This window comes from Urocitellus parryii, chromosome 5 (genome assembly GCF_045843805.1).
Source record: "Urocitellus parryii isolate mUroPar1 chromosome 5, mUroPar1.hap1, whole genome shotgun sequence".
Lineage (NCBI taxonomy): Eukaryota > Metazoa > Chordata > Mammalia > Rodentia > Sciuridae > Urocitellus > Urocitellus parryii.
Genome location: NC_135535.1, coordinates 24,861,405 through 24,881,903, shown reverse-complemented (window position 1 = coordinate 24,881,903; position 20,499 = coordinate 24,861,405). Strand labels below are relative to the sequence as shown.

Genomic DNA, 20,499 nt, shown 5'->3' with positions numbered 1-20,499 from the left:
ATCTTTTATATTATATTCACCATGTTGCCTCCCAACAATTTAAGTAGGCTTGAGCAGACAGTGTTATTAATCTGTAATTACTTTATATCTCATTATTTAAAATTTATACTTTATATCTAATATCTTAATGTCGATCTCAATTTTTATTGTTTCACATATATAGTGAAAATAAAACCCCATCTGTCATACTTAAGATAGATTGGACTGTTTCTTTTGGGGGTCTGTACTGAAATGAACACCTCCTAAAGTTTATTATACATTAGAAGCCTAGCACTTAATACAATGGCATGTATGTATTAATTCTTTTCTTCTGGCATTTTAATGGCAAGGATACTGGATTCCGACTCGACTTACTGCATACCATCCTGCAACAGGAAGTCCTGTTACAAGAGGATGTAGAACTAATTGAGCTACTTGATCCCAGTATCCTGTCTGCAGGGCAACCTCAACAACAGGAAAATGGACACCTTCCAACACTCCGCTCCCTGGCAACCCCTAATATTTGGTACTGTCCAGAAAACATCTATCTTTGACTGCTTACATATAGAGTATCACAGAGGAAATGTCATCATGCTTTCCATTGTAAAGGCATTATAAACATCCTATACAATTAGCATTACAATGAATGTAATGATATGCTAGAGGTTAAAAAATGTTTCTCTGAAGTAACTGCTATTTAAAGTGAAGCCGGAAAAACATATGATTTGATTATCATATACTTCCAACTCAGTAAAATTAGTTTTGAGCTTAGCAGCTCAACAAGAAGTATAAATATAAGCCAGGTGTGGTAGTGCACGCCTATAATCCTATCGGCTCAGGAGGCTGAGACAGGAGGATTGTGAGTCAAAGGAAGCCTCAGCAACTTAGAGCCTAACCAACTCATTGAGACCCTGTCTCTAAATAAAATACAAAAAAGGGCTGGAGATGTTGCTCAAAAACAAACAGATAAGCATTTTCAATCTCTTGAAGTACCTGCATCTAATGCAAAAGTCATATTTTTTTAAATAAGAAGAAGAATGGTAAAATGAGATTATATATAAAAAGTTGCTGATGTCCTCCTATTAGCATTTATTAAATTTGACAGAGAACGGAGGAATGAATCAAGGAATGCACTAAATCACTGTTCCAGTTATATTCGGCAGTTACATTCTTTGGCCTCAGTGTTCTAAATGTCTTTCCTGTCACACTGACAGATGCTTCAGATAGTGAAGTATGATACTTTTTAAATCTGCAGTCAACCAAGTATCATCATGAGGAAGTAAGCATCTTTTCCTTCAAAAGTAGAAGAATTTTCTGGGTGAGGTGCCACAAACCTGTAATCCCAGCTATTTAGGAGCCTGAGGCAGAGGGATCGCAAGTTCAAGGCCAGCCTGGACAACTTAGGGAGACCCTGCCTCAAAATAAAAAGAACTAAGCATGTAGCTTGGTGGTAGAGCACCCCTGGGTTCAATCCCTAGAACCACACACACAAAAAAAATTACGACTATTTCATATTACCTTATTAAATGTCATATTTTCACAGTCTTGTTTCACAAAGAATTTATCAATTTTAGTACACCTAAATTTACTGTTGTTTTTACCAGTTGACTTATCTTTCTTTTTCTTGTCTAATGGATATCCTTATCTTGGTTTCTCTGTTCCTAGGGATGTCTCAATGCTATTTGCCTTCATTAGTTTGCTGATTATGCTTCCCACTTTGTGGATTGTATCTTCTTGGATGGTATGGGGAGTGGTTCTATTTCTTTATTTGATCATACGAGCATTGAGATTATGGAGGACAGCCAAACTACATATGACCCTAAAAAAATACAGTGTCCGTCTGGAAGATATGGCAGCAAATAGCCGAGCGTTTACTAATCTTGTGAGAAAAGCTTTACGTCTCATTCAAGAAACTGAAGTCATTTCCAGAGGATTTACACTGTGAGTTCATTTTTCGTTTCATTTAAAAAATTACTATTTTTCACTACATAGTTTAAGGAGACTATTTATTATCTATTTTCATTTATCTCTTGAATTTACTGGAAAAGAGCATGTTACCTGTCAGCCCTACTTAAAGTCTATTAACTGTAAAATGAAGGGTTAAAGACATTATATGCTAGATTTAACATGTAGTATGATTCTACTTACCTCCTTTGAGAAACCATAGTACTTCAAGGATCATGATTATTTTATCTATTACCATATATTTATTTGTATGAGATAATATAAAAAGACTGCCTGACACTGAACCTAGCATGCAATCGGTACCCCATACATGTCTGTTCCCTTTATTCTCTTTTAAATGTCATCTTTCTCCAGTTTAAGTGATAGATGTATCTGACATGGATTAATTTTGAAGTCTTAACCTGTGTTAGTAATATTCTTTAGCAAACATTGGTGGTATTATAGCACAGATACTTTCAGAATATCATGCAAATAGTGATGTTTCGTATTCCCATTGGCAACAAAATATTCACCAGTTCAGCCATAAGTGTTTAAGCTACTGCCATACTTGCTACTTATTTTTTTATTAAAAAAAAGTTAAATGAACACCAACTATGTTCCATATACTATGCTAATCACTTTTACATACAACTAAAGGCAAGTTGTATGGTAAGTGATAGATCACATATCCAAATCCATTCCATCTGACTTCTAACTTATTTCCAGTAAGTTGTTGCCTATTAAATGCTCACAAATGTTGGCTGGACTATAGTATATTTAATAATTTATATTACTTATTTAGCAATTGCAGTCTATATGTGGGAGAAAGTATATAATAAAGAATAACCATTACTTTTAGTTGTATTTGGGAAATTGTGAAAATCAGAAGTGAAAAACCTCTCGTGTCTTGAATTCTTCACTCTGCTCTAGAATAGGACTTAAGCAATCTTGACAGAAAAGCTGTATCTGGAACATTATGGAACAAAGAAGAGGAAGAAGCTGCAGTAGTTATAATGTTCTTTACTCTGTTGTATTCTACACAACAGTTCTGAGTGTTCATATTATTCCAAGACATTAGAGGGATTTTATACCTTCTCCTCTGCTCAACTCAAAATAAAAGTGCTCAGTATCTATGGATATTTTCCTTCCACTAGGTTAGGTCTGCTTCTTACTGGTAGAAGATAATGGTTTTATGTTGTTTGTCAAATTTTAAAAATTAAAAATCACACTTAAAATAAGTAATATCTCCTTTTCATTCTTGACTTACCCAGCATTTTATTGAAAGGCCTGACTGATTAAGCTGAATGTCTGTGTGCCTATCTAATGTTTAGGCATGTGTAGAGGATTCTGGGCCTTTGTCACTTTCAGGTTTTTACCTATATATATATGGAATTGGCATGAAAAGGTAATGTGGGCCAGTTAGACACAATTTACCTCTAGATGATGCTTTTCTACTATTCAGATGGCAGATAGGCAGAAAAAATATTAGAAGAAATTGTGTTTCATTTATCTCCGACTAACTGGACAGTACTCTGAAAAAAATGAGAAATAACAAATCGTGAATCATAATAATTTTTTACAAATATTTTTACTTTGTAAAACTGGTTTAGAAAATTGGAACACAAACAATAGTTCCATATGTTGAAATTATGCATGCTATTTTGTTTCTGTCTCAATTTGTCCTCTCTAGAAAATAATTTAACCCTTCTTTGCCTTAAGAATAAGCCTGTTGGAGCTGGGGCTGTAGCTCAGTGGCAGAGCACTTGCCTAGCACATGTGAAGCACTGGGTTTGATCCTCAGCACCACATAAAAATAAATAAAGGCATGCTGTCCATCTAAAACTACAAAAAAATTAAAAAATAAAAAAGAATAAGAGTATCAGTCATTATCCATATATTTTAATTTGTTTTAACATTTTTAAAGTTCTGAGTTAGGGTTTTAAATATAAGTTTATGGTTATATTATAGAAAATTTACAAATATTGATATTTGTTATTATCTAATAACTGTAATATTTAATCCAGCATACGTAACAGTCATAAAACAACACATAAATTATTGCAAATAGATACTTTCCATTAATCTTAAGGAAAGTGGCATAAAATGTGCTCCTTTTGAACAATTTTGAGAGTAGCTCTCCTACCACGTAGTAACCCTTACTTTACCTTTCTACTTGCATTCCCCTGTTGGCCACTGGTCCTGTTATCTTTCTGCGCCCCCTACTTCATTTTGAGTAGGTAAGTGCCAGTGGCAGCAGGTGGGTAAGTAATTTTACCCTACTTTTATGAATGTACAGAATGTTATTTCTATACAGTATTTGATTGTTCTGTACAAGTAACCAAATATATGATTAATTGAATATATGTAAATGTATATTAAGAATGTGAATCTGTTGATAATTAAAATCCTTCATATATCTCGTGGATATGGGTTCTGAAAACTGTAAAGTAGTTTCACTTTAGTGTATTTTAGAAGGTAGAGTATCTTTATGGAAAAAATATGCAAATTCTTACATAAATATTTTTATATTTCTATTCTATCACAACTGATGGTTTCCCCATATCATAGGAAACCTTTAATCTTTGAGATTTTGATTTTTCACTTGTGTTTTTTTCTGATGGCCATGAATGGGTCAGGGAAATGGTTATTTATGACACCTGAATTGGGATACTTATAGTCATTTTCTAATAAAAATTATGAGAAAGGAATTCTTTCTAACGTTAATAGAATTGTGGATTTAGGAAACAAAAATTTTAGGACATCTGTACAGTTGTATCACATTTTACTTTTCAAGTTTGCTTGACAGGGTCAGTGCTGCTTGCTCATTTAATAAAGCTGGACAGCATCCCAGTCAGCATCTCATCGGTCTTCGGAAAGCTGTTTACAGAACTGTAAGAGCCAACTTTCAAGCAGCAAGGCTAGCTACCCTATATATGCTGAAAAAATATCCTTTTCTGTCTATGTGTGAGAATAAACATTATTCCAAAGTCCATTATAGTTGCATCCTGTAAAAGTTAACAGTAGGTTTGGACTGTGGTTTTGAAACTAATTTTCATCATCATTTCTATTTTTAAACTGGAAATGCATTCCAGGGAAATGACAGTAACAGGAAGAAAGCTCTTCTGCTCTTGGGTGGCTCGTTTTTAACAGGGGGGGAAAAAAATATCAAGACCCTCCCTTTAGAGATCCACAGAATAAAGTCAAAAGAGCCTGGATTTGCTAGGTCTGACATTTTTAAAAATGGCTGAACATGGTAATAAACTGGCAACAGGAAATCCTTCCCCTTTCAAAAAGCAGACAGATTGCCTAAATTCAAATTCTGACTCTTTTGGTTTCTGCCCAGGTGACCAGTTTCTTAATCTCATGTACTTTATTCTCCTCATCTTTAAAATGGCAATAATAACATGATTTTCTTCATTGTGTTTTTGTTCAGGTCAAATGAGTTAATGCATGTAAAGTGATCAGACAGTCCCTAGCATATAGGAAACACTCAAAGACTACATGACAGTAAGTCTGTCACTTAAATTTACTAAATTAGGAAACTACTTATGTTTGCCAGAAAATAAAAGTGTATATGATCTTTATTTTAGGAAAATTTCCGTGGCTATATTAAATCATGAGTAAATAGACTACCTGGTTATATGTAAACAACGGAAAATATGCAATTATTAGAACAATAGTCATCTGGCCGTTAATACTTTAGTGTGAGATGATCTCCAAGTTTTATTTAGTGAAAAAAACAGCAAAGTGCTCAAAGCAATATTTATAGTATCCATGCATAAAGAGGACTCTGTAAATATGTAGGGATAAATAAGTATGAAAGTGTTTGTGTGTCCAGGTGTATATGTCCTATAATTATTAAATATCTCCAGATACACAAATATTTATTTATTTATTTATTTTTTAAAGATAGAGAGAGAGAGAGAATTTTAATATTTATTTTAGTTTTTGGCGGACACAACATCTTTGTTGGTATGTAGTGCTGAGGATTGAACCCGGGCCGCAGTCATGCCCGGCGAGCGCGCTACTGCTTGAGCCACATCCCCAGTCCCCAGATACACAAATATTTAAATGTAGATTTGCTTTTATGTATGTATGTATACAATACTTTGAAGGATACATAAGGTACTGCAATAAGGATTGCCTTTACTTTTGATAGCAAAACTAGGTGACTAAGTGATGGGGTAGAAAATAGTTTTCACTGGACCTCATGAATTTTGAATCTTATTCAAAAATTAATCGAATAAGAAAAATTTTAACTACCAAGTCAAGATGATTTTATTGGTTTAAAAAAAATCCAGCCATAGGAAATGTTAGAAATCTCCCCACATCAATTTATTTATTAAAATGCTTTAATCTCAGTATCTAAACATTATATATCACAAAGAATAAAAACTGTACACTAATCTCACAATAGAGATACAAAATATTTAACAAAGCATTTATAAATATAACCTAGCATCAAATCAAAATATTATCACAATATGACCGAATAGGCAAATTCTAGAAATGCAAGGATGGTTCAATATCAAGAATTCTATGGATATAATTCTTTCAAAAACAATGAATGGCCAGGCACAGTGGTGCATACCTATAATCCCAGTGTCTCAGGCCATTGAGGCAAAAGGATCATGAGTTCACGGCTAACCTCAGCAACTTAGTGTAAAAAATAATAAAAAGGGGCTGGGGAGTGCTAGTGGTAAAGTGCTTCTGGGTTCAATCCCCAGTACCAAAATAAATAAGTAAGTATATAAACAACAACAAAGAGGAAAACTAACATTTTGATTGATATAGATATATGTCCATAAGGAATAAAACAAAGGAAACAGCAGTGGTCTATGTCAGACAACCCAGAAAAGGTTTAGTGCCATTTATGTTAGTAGTCTATGCAGTGTTAAGTAAATTATGTCTTGTGTATGGACTGAAACAAAGAGAAGTATTTACTGTAGCATAGTGGGGACCTGAGCTACAATACAATTCAAAAGGCAGGTGTTAAAAAGTACTAAATTAGCATTTTAGCACCTTTGAAGAGTCAGACTTTTATTTTTTTTATTTATTTTTTCCTTTATTTTATTTATTTTAATGTGGTGCTGAGGATTGAACCCAGTGCCTCACACATGCTAGGTGAGCACTCTACCACTGAGCCACAACCCCAGGTTCCTAATTATTTAGACATTAAAATTTTTTTTAATATATATATTTTTCAGTTGTGGATGAGCCTTTATTTTTATTTATTTATTTTTATGTGGTGCTGAGAATTAAACCCAGTGCCTCATACATGCTAGGCAAGCACTCTACTACTGAACCACAACTCCAGCCCTAGACATTAAAATTTTTATTCACAAGTATCCTACATCTGAATGTTGTTAATATGTAGGTCTTGAGATTAATCAGTGCTAAAAAATTGCTATAAATCTCCAGCAAAGGTTCACAGTACATCAGGGCTAGGGTTGTGGCTCAGTGGTAGAGCGCTTGCCTGGCACGTGTGTTGCACTGGGTTCGATTCTCAGCACCACATATAAATAAATTAATACATAAAGTAAAGGTCCATCAACAATTTAAAATATATGTATTTTTTTAAAAGTTCACAATATAGACTAGTAAATGTAATTTTGAACAATTTGACTGTTCCTTTTATGGTTTAATGAAAAGGCTTTGTTGATTGCCTTAACCTGATTTAACCTACCCTCTGAACTCTGAGAGTGACAATGTTACCAACTACATCTGTGTGGTGCCTTTTAAGGAACTGGGCCTTGGACTTAGTGAAGAGCAGATTTCAGAAGAGGAAGCACATAACCTTACAGATGGCTTCAGCCTACCTGCATTAAAGGTAATCCATTTGCAGAAGAAAAATACTGAAGAAAAGACAGATACACTTGGATTATACCTGTGCTTTCTGAACATAAATGGGTGTATTTGTTTACCTTCCTTGTTTGCTGGATGTCATCATCATAAATATGTTAATGATGTTTGTGACACTGTTTTTAAAAACTGAGAGAATCATACAGATCAAATTTATGTTTCGTATCAAAATTCTTAAAATTCTTTATATAAGAAAATACCTTAAATTAGAGCCTGGAAATAAGTGAATTACTTTAATAGAAAGCCAGTATGATTTTTATGGTCAGCCATTTGTTTAAACAAACATGGACAAAGCATATATATAAGATTTATAACGTGGGGCTGTAGCTCAGTGATAGAGCACTTGTCCAGCATGTGTGAGGCACTGGGTTCGAGCCTTGGCATCACATAAAAATAAACAAATAAAATAAAGGCCTGCTATCCATCTACAACTAAAAAAAAAAAAACAAACTATATCATCCCTTGAAAAAAAGTCCCTCAGATTTTTTTTACATTTCGTATATTAAGGAAAAGATTTCTCATATAGTAAAATCCACATGAAAAGATATGATTGATTGCATAAAAATTAAACTTCAAACCTAAAATACTAATTAATTTTATTTCTTTTTTCTTTTATTATTAATTGATGCATTTTAATTATACTTAATAGTGGGATTCATTGTTAAGTGTCTGTACCTGCACATAACATAATTTGGCCAAATATTGCATATTTTAATTACAAGAAGCTCAAAAAATTACAATGATTTATAACAAAGGGCTTGGATTTTTCCCATATAAAGAGTACTAAAGTACTAAAACTTAAAGGGCTGAGGGTGTAGGTCAGTGGTAGGTTGCTTGCCTGGTATGCATAAAGCCCTTGGTTTGATCCCCAGCACTGCAAAAACAAACAAAAAAACAAAGCTTATAGAAGACAGGTCAGATACAAATACTAATAAATATGAAAAAATTTTAAATCTTGGTGATGAAAGAAACAAAAATAATAATCATTTTGCCAAGGATATTGAAAGTTAATATTCATTATCAATGATGAATCAGAGAGACCTCATATATTAATGGTGAGAAAATAATTTATTCACTTTAACAGTGAATTCCAGTCTTCACAAAAGTGTGTATCCTTTCCTCCAGCAATTTTATAGACTTATCTAAGGAAGTAATCAAAGATTTATCCAAAGCAGGTTCATATTACTATAGCAGCAAATATTGGAAACAAATTATAAGTTTAATATAATGGGGAGTTGGTAATGGTTATAATGAATACATTTGATGAACTTCTTTGTTAGAAGTAGCAAAATATTGAAGAAAAATAATAACATGGAAAAATATAAGTTAAAGTAAGTTACAGAAATTTCCTAAGATTTTAGGAGTATGTTTAAGAAGTCAATCCAAATGTTCTAAATTCCTTTTTAGACAGGTAGAGTGGCACACACCTATAATCCCAGCTACTTGGGAGGCTGGGGCAGGAGGATCACAAGTTTGAGGCTATCCTGGAACCATAGTAAGACTTTCTCAAAATAAAATAAGAAGGACTGGGAATATGGCTGAGTGGTAGAATGTCCCTTGATTCAATCCCCAATCCAAAAACCAAAAAAAGAAAATCCTGGTTAGTATTTAGTATTCATCAATTTCTTTTTAAATATTCTTTGTTTCTAGTCTTTAAAAAAATCACATGATAAGATGAAAACAAGTGCAAGTGTAGTTTAATTGACAGCATTTATCAAGATCCATTTTGTTTTGGGACTGTATCAACTTGTATCTTTTAAATTTTCTATTCTATGTAAATTTTCTAATTCTGGAGCTGGTTGTATAACTCAGTGGGTTCAGTCTCCAGCCCCAGACCGCCAATTTTCTTTCTGATTCTCCTGTTTATTTTTCCCCTTTCCCGTTATTTTAAATTTGCCTTTACTTATTCTTACCCTTATTCTAACCCACCTTAAATAAATAGCACCATACAACTTAGCTAGAAGCCATCCTTCTTATCTCTCCTCCTACTTCTCACATTCAGTCAGCCAGCAGATTTTTGGGTCAGTTCTCTCTTTAAAATGTATTTTAAACTCACCTACTTTTTTCTGTATCCCCTCCTACTATTATAGTCTTAGCCACAAGTTTCCTTCCTTCCTTCCTTCCTTTCCTTCCTTCCTTCCTTTCCTTCCTTCCTTTCTTCCTTCCTTCCCTTCCTTCCTTTCCTTCCTTCCTTTCCTTCCTTCCTTCCTTTCCTTCCTTCCTTTCCTTCCCTCCTTTCCTTCCCTTCCCTCGCTCCCTTCCCTTCCCCTTCCTTCCTTCCTTCCTTCCTTTCCTTCCTTCCTTTCCTTCCCTTCCCTCGCTCCCTTCCCTTCCCCTTCCTTCCTTCCTTCCTTCCTTCCTTCCTTCCTTTCTTCCTTCCTTCCTTCCTTCCTTCCTTCTAGAAGGGAATCCCATTGTGTTGCTTGTCTGGCCTCAAGCTTGGAATTCTCCTGCCTCGAAAACTTCACAACAGCTAGGATATAGGTGCATGTCATTGTAGGCAAGTAAAATCATCTCTGGGTAGGCCACCACACTCATTTTCTTCTCAGTTTCCTCAAGTTTATTGATTTGAGAATACAATTTGACACACAAAGAGCTTTTCAGAGGCTGCAGTTATAGCTCAGTGGTAGAGTGCTTGACTAGAACGTGTGAGGCATTAAGTTCGATCCTCAGCACCACATAAAAATAAATAAATAAAATAAAGATATCATGTTCATCTATAAAAAAAAGAGAGAGCCTTTTAAATGCTTTAATCCTTTAGATCAATTATTATACTTATGCGGGGCTGGGGATGTGGCTCAAGTGGTAGCGCGCTTGCCTGGCATGCATGCGGCCCGGGTTTGAACCTCAGCACCACATACAAAGATGTTGTGTCTGCCAATAACTAAAAAATAAATATTAAAATTCTCTCTCTCTCTCTCTCTCTCTCTCTCTCTCTCTCTCTCTCTCTCTTAAAAAAAATAATTATACTCATGCAAATCTTATTTTTATTTTTTGGTGCTACTAGGGGTTGAACCCAGGGCCTTATACATGCTAGTTAAGCCACATCATCAGCCCTGCAAAATTTTCTTAAGGAAATTATTCTAAATACAGTGAAGCTTTATGTATATAATAGCGAAAGATGGAGTATTGCCTAAGTGCTCAGCAATAAAAGACTAGATTCACATATTGAAAGACTGAGTAATAGCTATGACTTGCTTATGAAGATTTTGTAAAGTCTTAGAGAAACATCTGTTTCCAGTGAAATAATCAGGATACATACATATATAAGCAGTGTGGCCAGAATTCTGTTTTTTAAGAAAGACCAGGAGGGCTGGGATTGTGGCTCAGCGGTAGAGCGCTCGCCTAGCACGGGTGGGACCTAGGTTCGATCCTCAGCACCACATAAAAAATAAAGGCATTGTGTTATGTCCATCTACACCTAAAAAAAATATTAAAAACATATTTTAAAAGACCAGGAGAAAATATCAAAATATTAATAATACTTGTTGGGGTGGTAGAACTTCAGGTAATTTCATTCACTTCCAAATTCAATATCATGACCATGCTTTACTCTACAAAGGAAATAAAGTATTTTACAAAGGACAATCTGAGAAATTCTTAAAGAAGAAAATTAAAGCCAGGTGCCCTGGTGTACTCCTTTGATCCCAGCAGCTCAGGATGCTGAGGATCACAAGTTCAAAGCCAGCCTCAGCAATGTAGCAAGGCCCTAAGCAACTTGGCAAAACCCTGTCTAAAAATTTTTAAAATGTAAAAGGATGTTAAGTACCTCTGGGTTCAATCCCTACTACCCTCCTCACCCCTTGCAAAAAAAATTGAGCAGAGCTGAGTTTATATATTAGCTCTGATTCTAACCCATCATTTGACCTTGAATAAACTATTCTTTGAACTTATCTGTAAAAGGAGGTTGCCACATCTGCCTTGTCGAATGTTAGATTAAATGAGAAGACAAACAATATACCTATAGCAGGCTTGTCATATAATGGGTATTCAAAAATAGTAATAAGTAGTATTCTTTAAGAAGGACTCGGCATGGGTTGGGGTGGTGGGGCATGACACATGCCTGTAAACCCATCAACTTAATAGGCTGAGGTGGAAGGATGGCAAGTTCAAGGCCAGCTTTGGCAACTTAGTAAGACTCTGTTTCAATATTTAAAAAATAAATAAAAAGAAGTGATATAGAAAATATATCTCAGTGGTAAAGCGTTCCTGGGTTTAATCCCCAGTACCAAAAAATAAATTAATTAATTTAAATAAATAAAGGCTTGCTAAATTCTGACTATGTTCAAACCTAAAATATAGGCAGCAAAGAGAAAAGGTGGGTTCCATGGAGTTAGTCTTTTGTAGGTTTCTCTCTAGTTCTCTCTTGCCTCTTTATGGAGCCTTGAGCAAATCATTGGTTCTGCATTTATGAAGATGAAATAATTACAGTGCCTACCTCCAAAGGATAAAATATTTGCCAGTTATACCTTGCATAGAGTAAGCAATTAATGTTAGCTGAATTTTTACCTTGCAGGTGATATGACCTGCTCTAAAATGTGAGACTGTTCACTGGCCTTTTCTCCCCATCTTACTCCCCCAATGATGCCAATTATGACTGGATCCTTTTTCTTGTCCATATTGTTTTTCACATCAGGCTATAATAGAGTTTTTATATTTGCCTTATTTTGACAAATAGCTCTTCTGTAACCAAACTCAATAATTGTGTAGTTGTTAGGACTATCAGGCTCCAGAATAAGCCTTATCTTGATATCTGTAAACTACTACAAGTTCCTGTTATATTCAAAACAGGTATTTCCACCTTTTATAGTTTCCACTGTACTCAGATAAGGAATTTTTTTTTTATTTTTTTAAAGAGAGAGTGGGAGAGAGAGAGAGGGAGAGAGAGAGAGAGAATTTTAATATTTATTTCTTAGTTCTCGGTGGACACAACATCTTTGTTGGTATGTGGTGCTGAGGATCGAACCCGGGCCGCACGCATGCCATACGAGCACAATACCGCTTGAGCCACATCCCCAGCCCCAGATAAGGAATTTTAAAATGGATTTTTATAAATTAAATTTTAAAAGAAACTTCTTTCTCAAAAGAGTAACACTGAAGTTTTATAAAAAGACCTAATGAAAGATGGTTTACAAATGAATCAGTTTTCCTTTGTAATCTTCATTGTGCCCTCTAAAGAAAATACATTTTGAACTAATCTTTTTATTGTTATATATATATATATATATATATATATATATATATTCCCTCAGGAACACTTAGCAATAGGGAATGTTGCACCTGTGTTTGGAAAACAACCTTCTGAAAGAAACATATAAAATACCTAGTACAGGAGCTGTCCCAGTACTTGATACTATAGTCAGGTGCCACTATATTCAGCTCTTTTAACTTTTTAACTAGTTTTTTTGCTGTTGTTTTATTTTTTATATTTTTTTTAATTTATTTTTTTAGTTTTAGGTGGACATAATTTCTTTATTTTATTTTTTATGTGGTGCTGAGAATTGAACCCAGTGCCTCACACATGCTAGGCAAGTGCGCTACCACTTGAGCCTCATCCCCAGCCCCTTGATTTTTTAAATTAAAAAAAAAATTAGTTGTAGATGTACACAATAGTTTTGTTTTACTTTTGTTTATTTTTATATGATGCTGGGGATCAAATCCATTGCCTTATACATGCCAGGCAAGCACTCTACCACTGAGCCACAACCACAGCCCTTAACTAGTTTTTTAAACTATAAAGTACTATGTTTTCTGATTTTAAAAATGAATCTACATATTGTGAAATGATTTAAATCAAAGTTTTCTTGTTGCCCATAAATTATGGGTATTCTCTTACTCAGAACACCTTCCTTATCCAAAGAATAAACAGATAAAAACATACATGCTTCTGAGTTTTTGGATTAAATATATAATATGACAGTAATTGGGTAAAAATTAGTCTTTTTAAAAGCAGCAGTTTGCTGTGTCAACTTTATTCTTTTAGATGCTCCTGCCAAGGGAGCATCCTGATTTGCACTTGAACCTCCTGCTCCCTAGAATTCTCTTCCCTCTTGATGGTGTCATGTATTGGTTCTTTCAAGTGATGCTAATAGATACCTTCCTGGCCAACTCCCTTCCTCTCTTTTCTTCCCTTTCCTTTCCTCTCTCATCTATGTATACACATGTACACACTGGCTATTCCCCTTCTCTACAGTATTTTACTCCATATCTCCATTAACCAAGAAATACTGTATTTTACTTGTTGATTATTATCTGTTTCCACCCCATACTTGAATGAAGTTTCATCAAGGTGGGGATTTTCTTTTTCATTTTTGTTCATATGAAGCTGTATTGTCAGTACCCCAAACATTGCCTTACCTACTGTAGTGCTCAATAAGTATTTTCTGAATGAACAAATGCAGTTTGTTTTTTATTTTTTGTTTGGTACCAGGGATTGAATTCAGGGGCACTCAACCACTGAACCACATCCCCAGCCCTATTTTGTACTTTTATTTAGAGTCAGGGTCTCACTGAGTTGCTTAGCACCTCACCATTGCTGAGGCTGGCTTTGAACTCGCAATCCTCCTGTCTCAGCCTCCGGAGCTGCTGGGATTACAGGTGTGCACCACTGCGCCAAGCTACAAATAGTTTTAATAGTTAAATAAGAAGACATGTAATAGTTCTAGTATTTTCTCTGTGTAAAAAATTGTTAAATAATTCATGAAGAAAGACTCGATTTTAATAAATATATTATGTCTCATCAGCACCTCTCATCTATGGTGGAACTGTACTAAATCACATATGTGTTACTTACTATACTGAGATCATAAGTTACCATGTGTGATGACTACATAATTTGGTATATATATAATAATATATAATATTCTTGGCTAATTTTAAGAGTTAGTTCAGCTTTCAGAGTAAAGCTTTCACTCTATGCTTGTTGGCTTTGAATTCATTCATGATTCTAAATACCTCTTGCTTGGAGAAGAGGAGTAACATTCAACTTTAGCTGATGACCTGATACTCAGTTTCTTTACTCAGCAGTAAGAATTGGTTATATGATTTATTTTTTAGAACAGGGTCTGAATATCATTGCATGAATTGGCTCGTTTGTCTCCTTTTTATAATAGTCATTTAAATAGAAAATTGTGAGCTGGGGATGTGGCTCAAGCGGTAGCGCGCTCGCCTGGCATGCGTGCGGCCCGGGTTCGATCCTCAGCACCACATACCAACAAAGATGTTGTGTCTGCCGAGAACTAAAAAAAAATAAATAAATATCAAAAATTCTTTCTCTCTCTCTCTCTCTCTCTCTCTCTCTCTCTCTCCTCTCTCACTCTCTCTTTAAAAAAATAAATAAATAAATAAATAAATAGGAAATTGTGCTTTTCCAATATTAAGAGTTTGAAAATTATCTATGAATTGATTAGGAATACAAGTTTTTCTGTCACCCCATATTAAACATTGACTGCTGATGTAACGGGCTACCCAGTTCATCAGGTATATGTGGATATTAAAGAATTCAGGAAAGTTACGGATATGGGAAGATATGAGAAAATAAGGGCTTTAAGGCCCTGGATTCAATCTCCAGCTCCCAAAAAGAAAATCTTTTTACAGGGCCTGTGAAGTTAAAGTTTGTCATAATGATCGTAAAATATTACTTGGCTTTTTCCAAGTTCCAAACAAAACCAGTCATGTTTTTTATTTAATAAGTGGATTGCAGAAGAACATAACTAGATGTCTTGAGCAAACTTCATGTTGGTTTCAGTTATCTATTGTTTGTGACATGCCTAACATATGTCTAAGGTCAAACTAATATACTTAGGAATTGAAATAAAGATAACTGCACATAAAGAAAAAAAGAATTGGTTTCAACTTACTATATTCATTATTTTGGATAAAGTAAAAATTTTAAACCAAAAGTTAAGATAAGCAGATAAGAAGATTTGTAGTTTGTTTTAAATGTTTACCAGTGTTTTTTATTGGTCAGTTCTTTTTTTTTTTTTTTCCTTTAGGTGTTGTTTCAACTCTGGGTGGCACAGAGTTCAGAGTTCTTCAGACGGTTAGCCCTGTTGCTTTCTTCAGCCAGTTCACCTCCAGGGCCCTTACTTTCTCCAGCACTCTTGCCTCATCGTATTCTGTCTGATGTGATTCAAGGTCTACCTCATGCTCATTCTGCCTGTTTAGAAGAGCTTAAACGCAGCTATGAGTTCTACCGGTACTTTGAAACCCAGCACCAGTCAGTACCCCAGCGTAAAACTCAGCAGAAGTCAAAAGAACTAAATAATGTTCACACAGCAGTGCGCAGCTTGCAGCTCCATCTGAAAGCATTACTGAATGAGTAAGTTTAGAGGCCATTTAAGGAAATGTCCCTGTGATTAGCAAGCTTCATTCTTGTGCCATTGTAGTTGTTGGCTTGTGTCCTAGTTAAAAAGAAGAAACAAAATTGAGACATGCAGCATGAAGGATGTTTATAGCTACAAATGTAGCAGAGAAACAAAGATTTGTAATTACTATCTTTGGAGAGTCACTTATAGTTTTTACTTTTTAACAGAAAACGTAGAAAGATAGGACAAAGCCAGTGTTCATTATCTTTGAAAGCTGAGATGGAGAAGATTATGAAAAAATGAGCTGCTTTTAACTCCCTTAAGGTAGGGTTTTAAAACTGGAACCTGCAGTCTGAGAGAATACCTGCCAGCACTGCAATAGGACAAGAGCCATTATTACACAGTTGGAGAGTTTTATGTTGCTATTTTTCTAAAGAAATTATAGCAGATTTGTAAATTTTTCTGTGGCACAGAACTAACTTTTTGACTTCAGTTAAACAGGAAAAGGTAGGGCCCACAGTTTATATTTGTTGATCTTCTGTTTTGCATAATATTGGGTGTTCTACCATAATTTTAAACTTTTTTTGTCCTACTTTGGTATATCTTTATCAATTAAAAATACTATTTTTAGCACTGGGATTGTGGCTCAGCAGTAGAGCGCTGGCCTCGCACGTGCAAGACCCTGGATTTGATCCTCAGCACCACATAAAAATAAATAAATGAAATAAAGGTATAAAATAAGTAAGTAAAATACAGATATTGTATCCAACTACAACTAAAAAAATAAATAGTATATTTTTTAAAATACTATTTTCAGCCAGGTGTCATGATACATTTCTGTAAACCCAGCAACTGTGGAATCTCAGGGCAAGCAGATCCCAAGTTCAAGGCCTACCTGAAAACTTAGTGAGACCCTGCCTCAAAATAAAATAAATAAAGGTCTGAGGATATTGATCAGTGGTAGAGCACTTGCCTAGAGTGGTTGAGGCTGGTTTCAACCCTCAGTCCTGCAAAATAAATAAATAAATAAACCCTATTTTCTCTATTTCTTTCTTTCGCATATAAAGCAGGGTTTATTTAAAAAGGCGTAATATAGACTTCTCCCAGGAGGAAGAAGGGGGCCATAGCTGATATCTTAGTATCCCAATAAGTGAGGGTATTCTGCATTTTCACAAGCTCCAGGCTTCCTTTGTATTTCATCTATTTCTGCATGGAAATTTTCACATTTAAAATCTAACAGTTAAATGTCCAAACTGTAGGACTGGATCAAATGGATGATTGAGTTCTTGTTGTTCAGGAAGGTCATAGGAATTTATTGAACTTATAGATTATATAGTTGATGTCTTTGACTCAGATTACCAGGCAAGAAATAGTAGAAGGACAACAATTAATTTTATAAGATAAGAAAATGGGTCAAAAGGACTTGACATATCAATAAAATGAAAACCCTAGTTTAAGTGGAATGAGGAAAAATAAGATGTATATAGAGGATAGAAATTTAAGGTCAGAAAGACATTTTGAGAAGATAGGTTTTACCCATCAGTTGGAGAGCTGGGATAGTCAGATATAAAGCTCCTAAGGAAAATGAAAAGGCCATGAGGTAGGGTGTTCTAGTGGTCTATATCTGCTGTTCTAAGAAAGCAGGTAACTGCTAACCCAATTCTTAGCAGGGAACATGGGAGATAAGGCTCTCTCCACTTGAGTGGGTAGAGATTGGATCAATAACAGAGAAAAATAAGATTTCCATGAAAAGGTTATATTAGCAAAGCCAGAGTGTCCGAAGAATTAATTTTGGGGAATAGAATCAGAAATACACTAGGTATATTGAAATGCATTAAAGGGAAGGAAGATGGCTTAGGGAAGGAAGAGTGCTACCATGGGTGGACATGAATACAGAAAAGAGGCTTGGTACCCTGGGTAGGAATTGTAGGATATACAGGAGGTATGTGTCCTGTTTTAAAATATAATTTCTGTATATGCTACTATATCTAACCTTTCTAACTACTTGAACTAGAAGGTATATCATTCACAAATTATTATATGATTTGTTCTGTAGTGCTGCTACACACCACTTTTAAAAGTATTATCTTAGAAAATTGTTTTATGTTTCATATTTTGAAACCCTCTTTTTGTGTTTCACTCCTCTCTCTCCCTTGTCCCCTCAGCTCTTCCCACTCTCCATGCCTCCCTGTCAGACCATATTGCCTCTTTACCTGCACCAGGGCATTGACCTCCACAGTGTGCACTGCCAGGTTAAGTTTGCTGAGGCATGTAGTTGCTTTCTCACTTAACTGAAAATCTTCACTGGTTTCCAAGTACAGCAGCTTAAAGTCTATACAAAACATTCTATGGAAAGGGTGGCCATAATCTGGCCACAGTCCAAGTTTCTATCTATTTCTCATTCCTTTCCTTCAGTCCTGCCAAAACTGTGTAAATGCCCCTTCCCATGTTCCATTTACTTTTTGTAAAAGCACAAAATTATCCATCCTTCAATGTTTCCTCAAAGTATCTCTTCCTTAACTGTTCCCCATCTGTGCCCATAGCTGGTCATAATTTTCCTCTCATCTGAATTTGCGTATGACTATCTGTGTCTCTGTTGTGTTATCTTTTTGGGCCTAAATTCAAACCAGTGGTACCAGCTTTGTGACTCTGGGCAAGTTTATTTAACTCTCTGAACCTAATTCCTTATGTGTAAAGTGAAAATAAAGTGTTTTAACTTTTTATATATATTGTACTTTTATATATATGATAATTTTCCTATTTCAGTTATTGATTTTTAATAAATAGGAGATGGGTTTAATTTATCTTTATAGCTCATAAAATGACTAATATGCATGTAAGAAATATTTTTTAAACACTTTTTAGTTGTTGATGTACCTTTATTTTTTATTTATTTATATGTGATGCTGAGGATTAAACCTGGTGCCTCACACTGCTAGGCAAGTGCTCTGCCACTGAGCCACAACCTCAGTCCCAAGAAATATTTTTTAATCAATACATGATTAAAAAAAAAAAAAAGCCTTTTTTGCGGGAGGGTGTGCTGGGGAATCAAATCCAGAGCCTCATGCGGGTTGGCCAAGTGCTCTATCACTGAGCTCTAACCCCAGCCTCATTTACCCATTTTAAATGTACAGTTCAGTGGCATCAAATACATGCGCATTGCTGTGTAACCATCACCACCATTCATCTTCATTCCTTTTTTTAATCTTATAAGCTTGATTTTTTTTTAAGAGAGAGAGAGAGAGAATTTTTTTAATATTTATTTTTTAGTTTTCAGTGGACACAACATCTTTATTTTATTTTTTTTATGTGGTGCTGAGGATCGAACCCAGCGCCCCGTGCATGCCAGGCAAGCGCGCTACTACTTGAGCCACATCCCCAGCCCAATAAGCTTGATTTTTTTTTAAGTAAACCTTATTAGTTATAAATTTTTCATTTCATATTTTAGAAGTCTGTTCCTATTTTTCTCTATTGCCCAGGGTTATAATTCTTGAAGATGAACTTGAAAAGCTTGTTTGTACTAAAGAAACACAAGAACTAGTGTCAGAGGCTTATCAAATCCTAGAACAGAAGTTAAAGTTGATTGAGCCCCATGTTCAAGCAAGCAACAATTGCTGGGAAGAAGCCATTTCTCAGGTGGACAAACTGCTACGGAGAAATACAGATAAAAAAGGTACCTGTGAGAGATTTTCCTGGTCTGTGTTTATTGAACATGCACATTTCTCTCTGGTGGAATTTTTTTTTTTAAGTATCATTGAATTTTTATTTTTTTATTTATTTTTATTTTTTTTATTGGTTGTTCAAAACATTACAAAAAAGCTCTTGACATATCATATTTCATATATTAGATTCAAGTGGGTTATGAACTCCCCTTTTTAACCCAAACACAGATTGCAGAATCACATCGGTTACACATCCACATTTTTACATAATGCCCTATTAGTAACTGTTGTATTCTGCTACCTTTCCTATCCTCTACTATCCCCACTCCCCTCCCATCTTCTCCCTCTACCCCATCTACTGTAATTCATTTCTCTCCTTGTTTATTTTCCCATTCCCCTCACAACCTCTTATATGTAATTTTGTATAACAATGAGGGTCTCCCTCCATTTCCATGCAATTTCCCTTTTCTCTCCCTTTCCCTCCCACCTCATGTCTCTGTTTAATGTTAATCTTTTCTTCCTGTTCTTCCTCCCTGCTCTGTTCTTAGTTGCTCTCATTATATCAAAGAAGACATTTGGTATTTGTTTTTTAGAGATTGGCTAGCTTCACTAAGCGTAATCTGCTCTAGTGCCATCCATTTCCCTGCAAATTCCATGATTTTGTCATTTTTTAGTGCTGCGTAATACTCCATGGTGTATAAATGCCACATTTTTTTTATCCATTCATCTATTGAGGGGCATCTGGG

The 20,499-nt window shown here is 35.0% G+C and overlaps 1 protein-coding gene across 3 annotated transcripts in view; it reads left to right on the top strand.

Moving 5' to 3' along the window:
- Vezt (vezatin, adherens junctions transmembrane protein) overlaps nucleotides 1-20,499 on the top strand; it is a 78,267-nt gene that overhangs the window by 36,557 nt on the left and 21,211 nt on the right. For 2 of the 3 annotated variants that reach the window (XM_077798629.1, XM_077798631.1), the window contains 6 exons: nucleotides 330-505; nucleotides 1,645-1,920; nucleotides 4,718-4,867; nucleotides 7,606-7,753; nucleotides 15,780-16,105; nucleotides 19,571-19,764. In XM_077798629.1, coding sequence (XP_077654755.1) covers nucleotides 330-505; nucleotides 1,645-1,920; nucleotides 4,718-4,867; nucleotides 7,606-7,753; nucleotides 15,780-16,105; nucleotides 19,571-19,764 — 1,270 coding nt within the window. The remainder of the gene's footprint in view (nucleotides 1-329; nucleotides 506-1,644; nucleotides 1,921-4,717; nucleotides 4,868-7,605; nucleotides 7,754-15,779; nucleotides 16,106-19,570; nucleotides 19,765-20,499) is intronic. The other variant, XM_077798630.1, reaches the window with a different exon arrangement.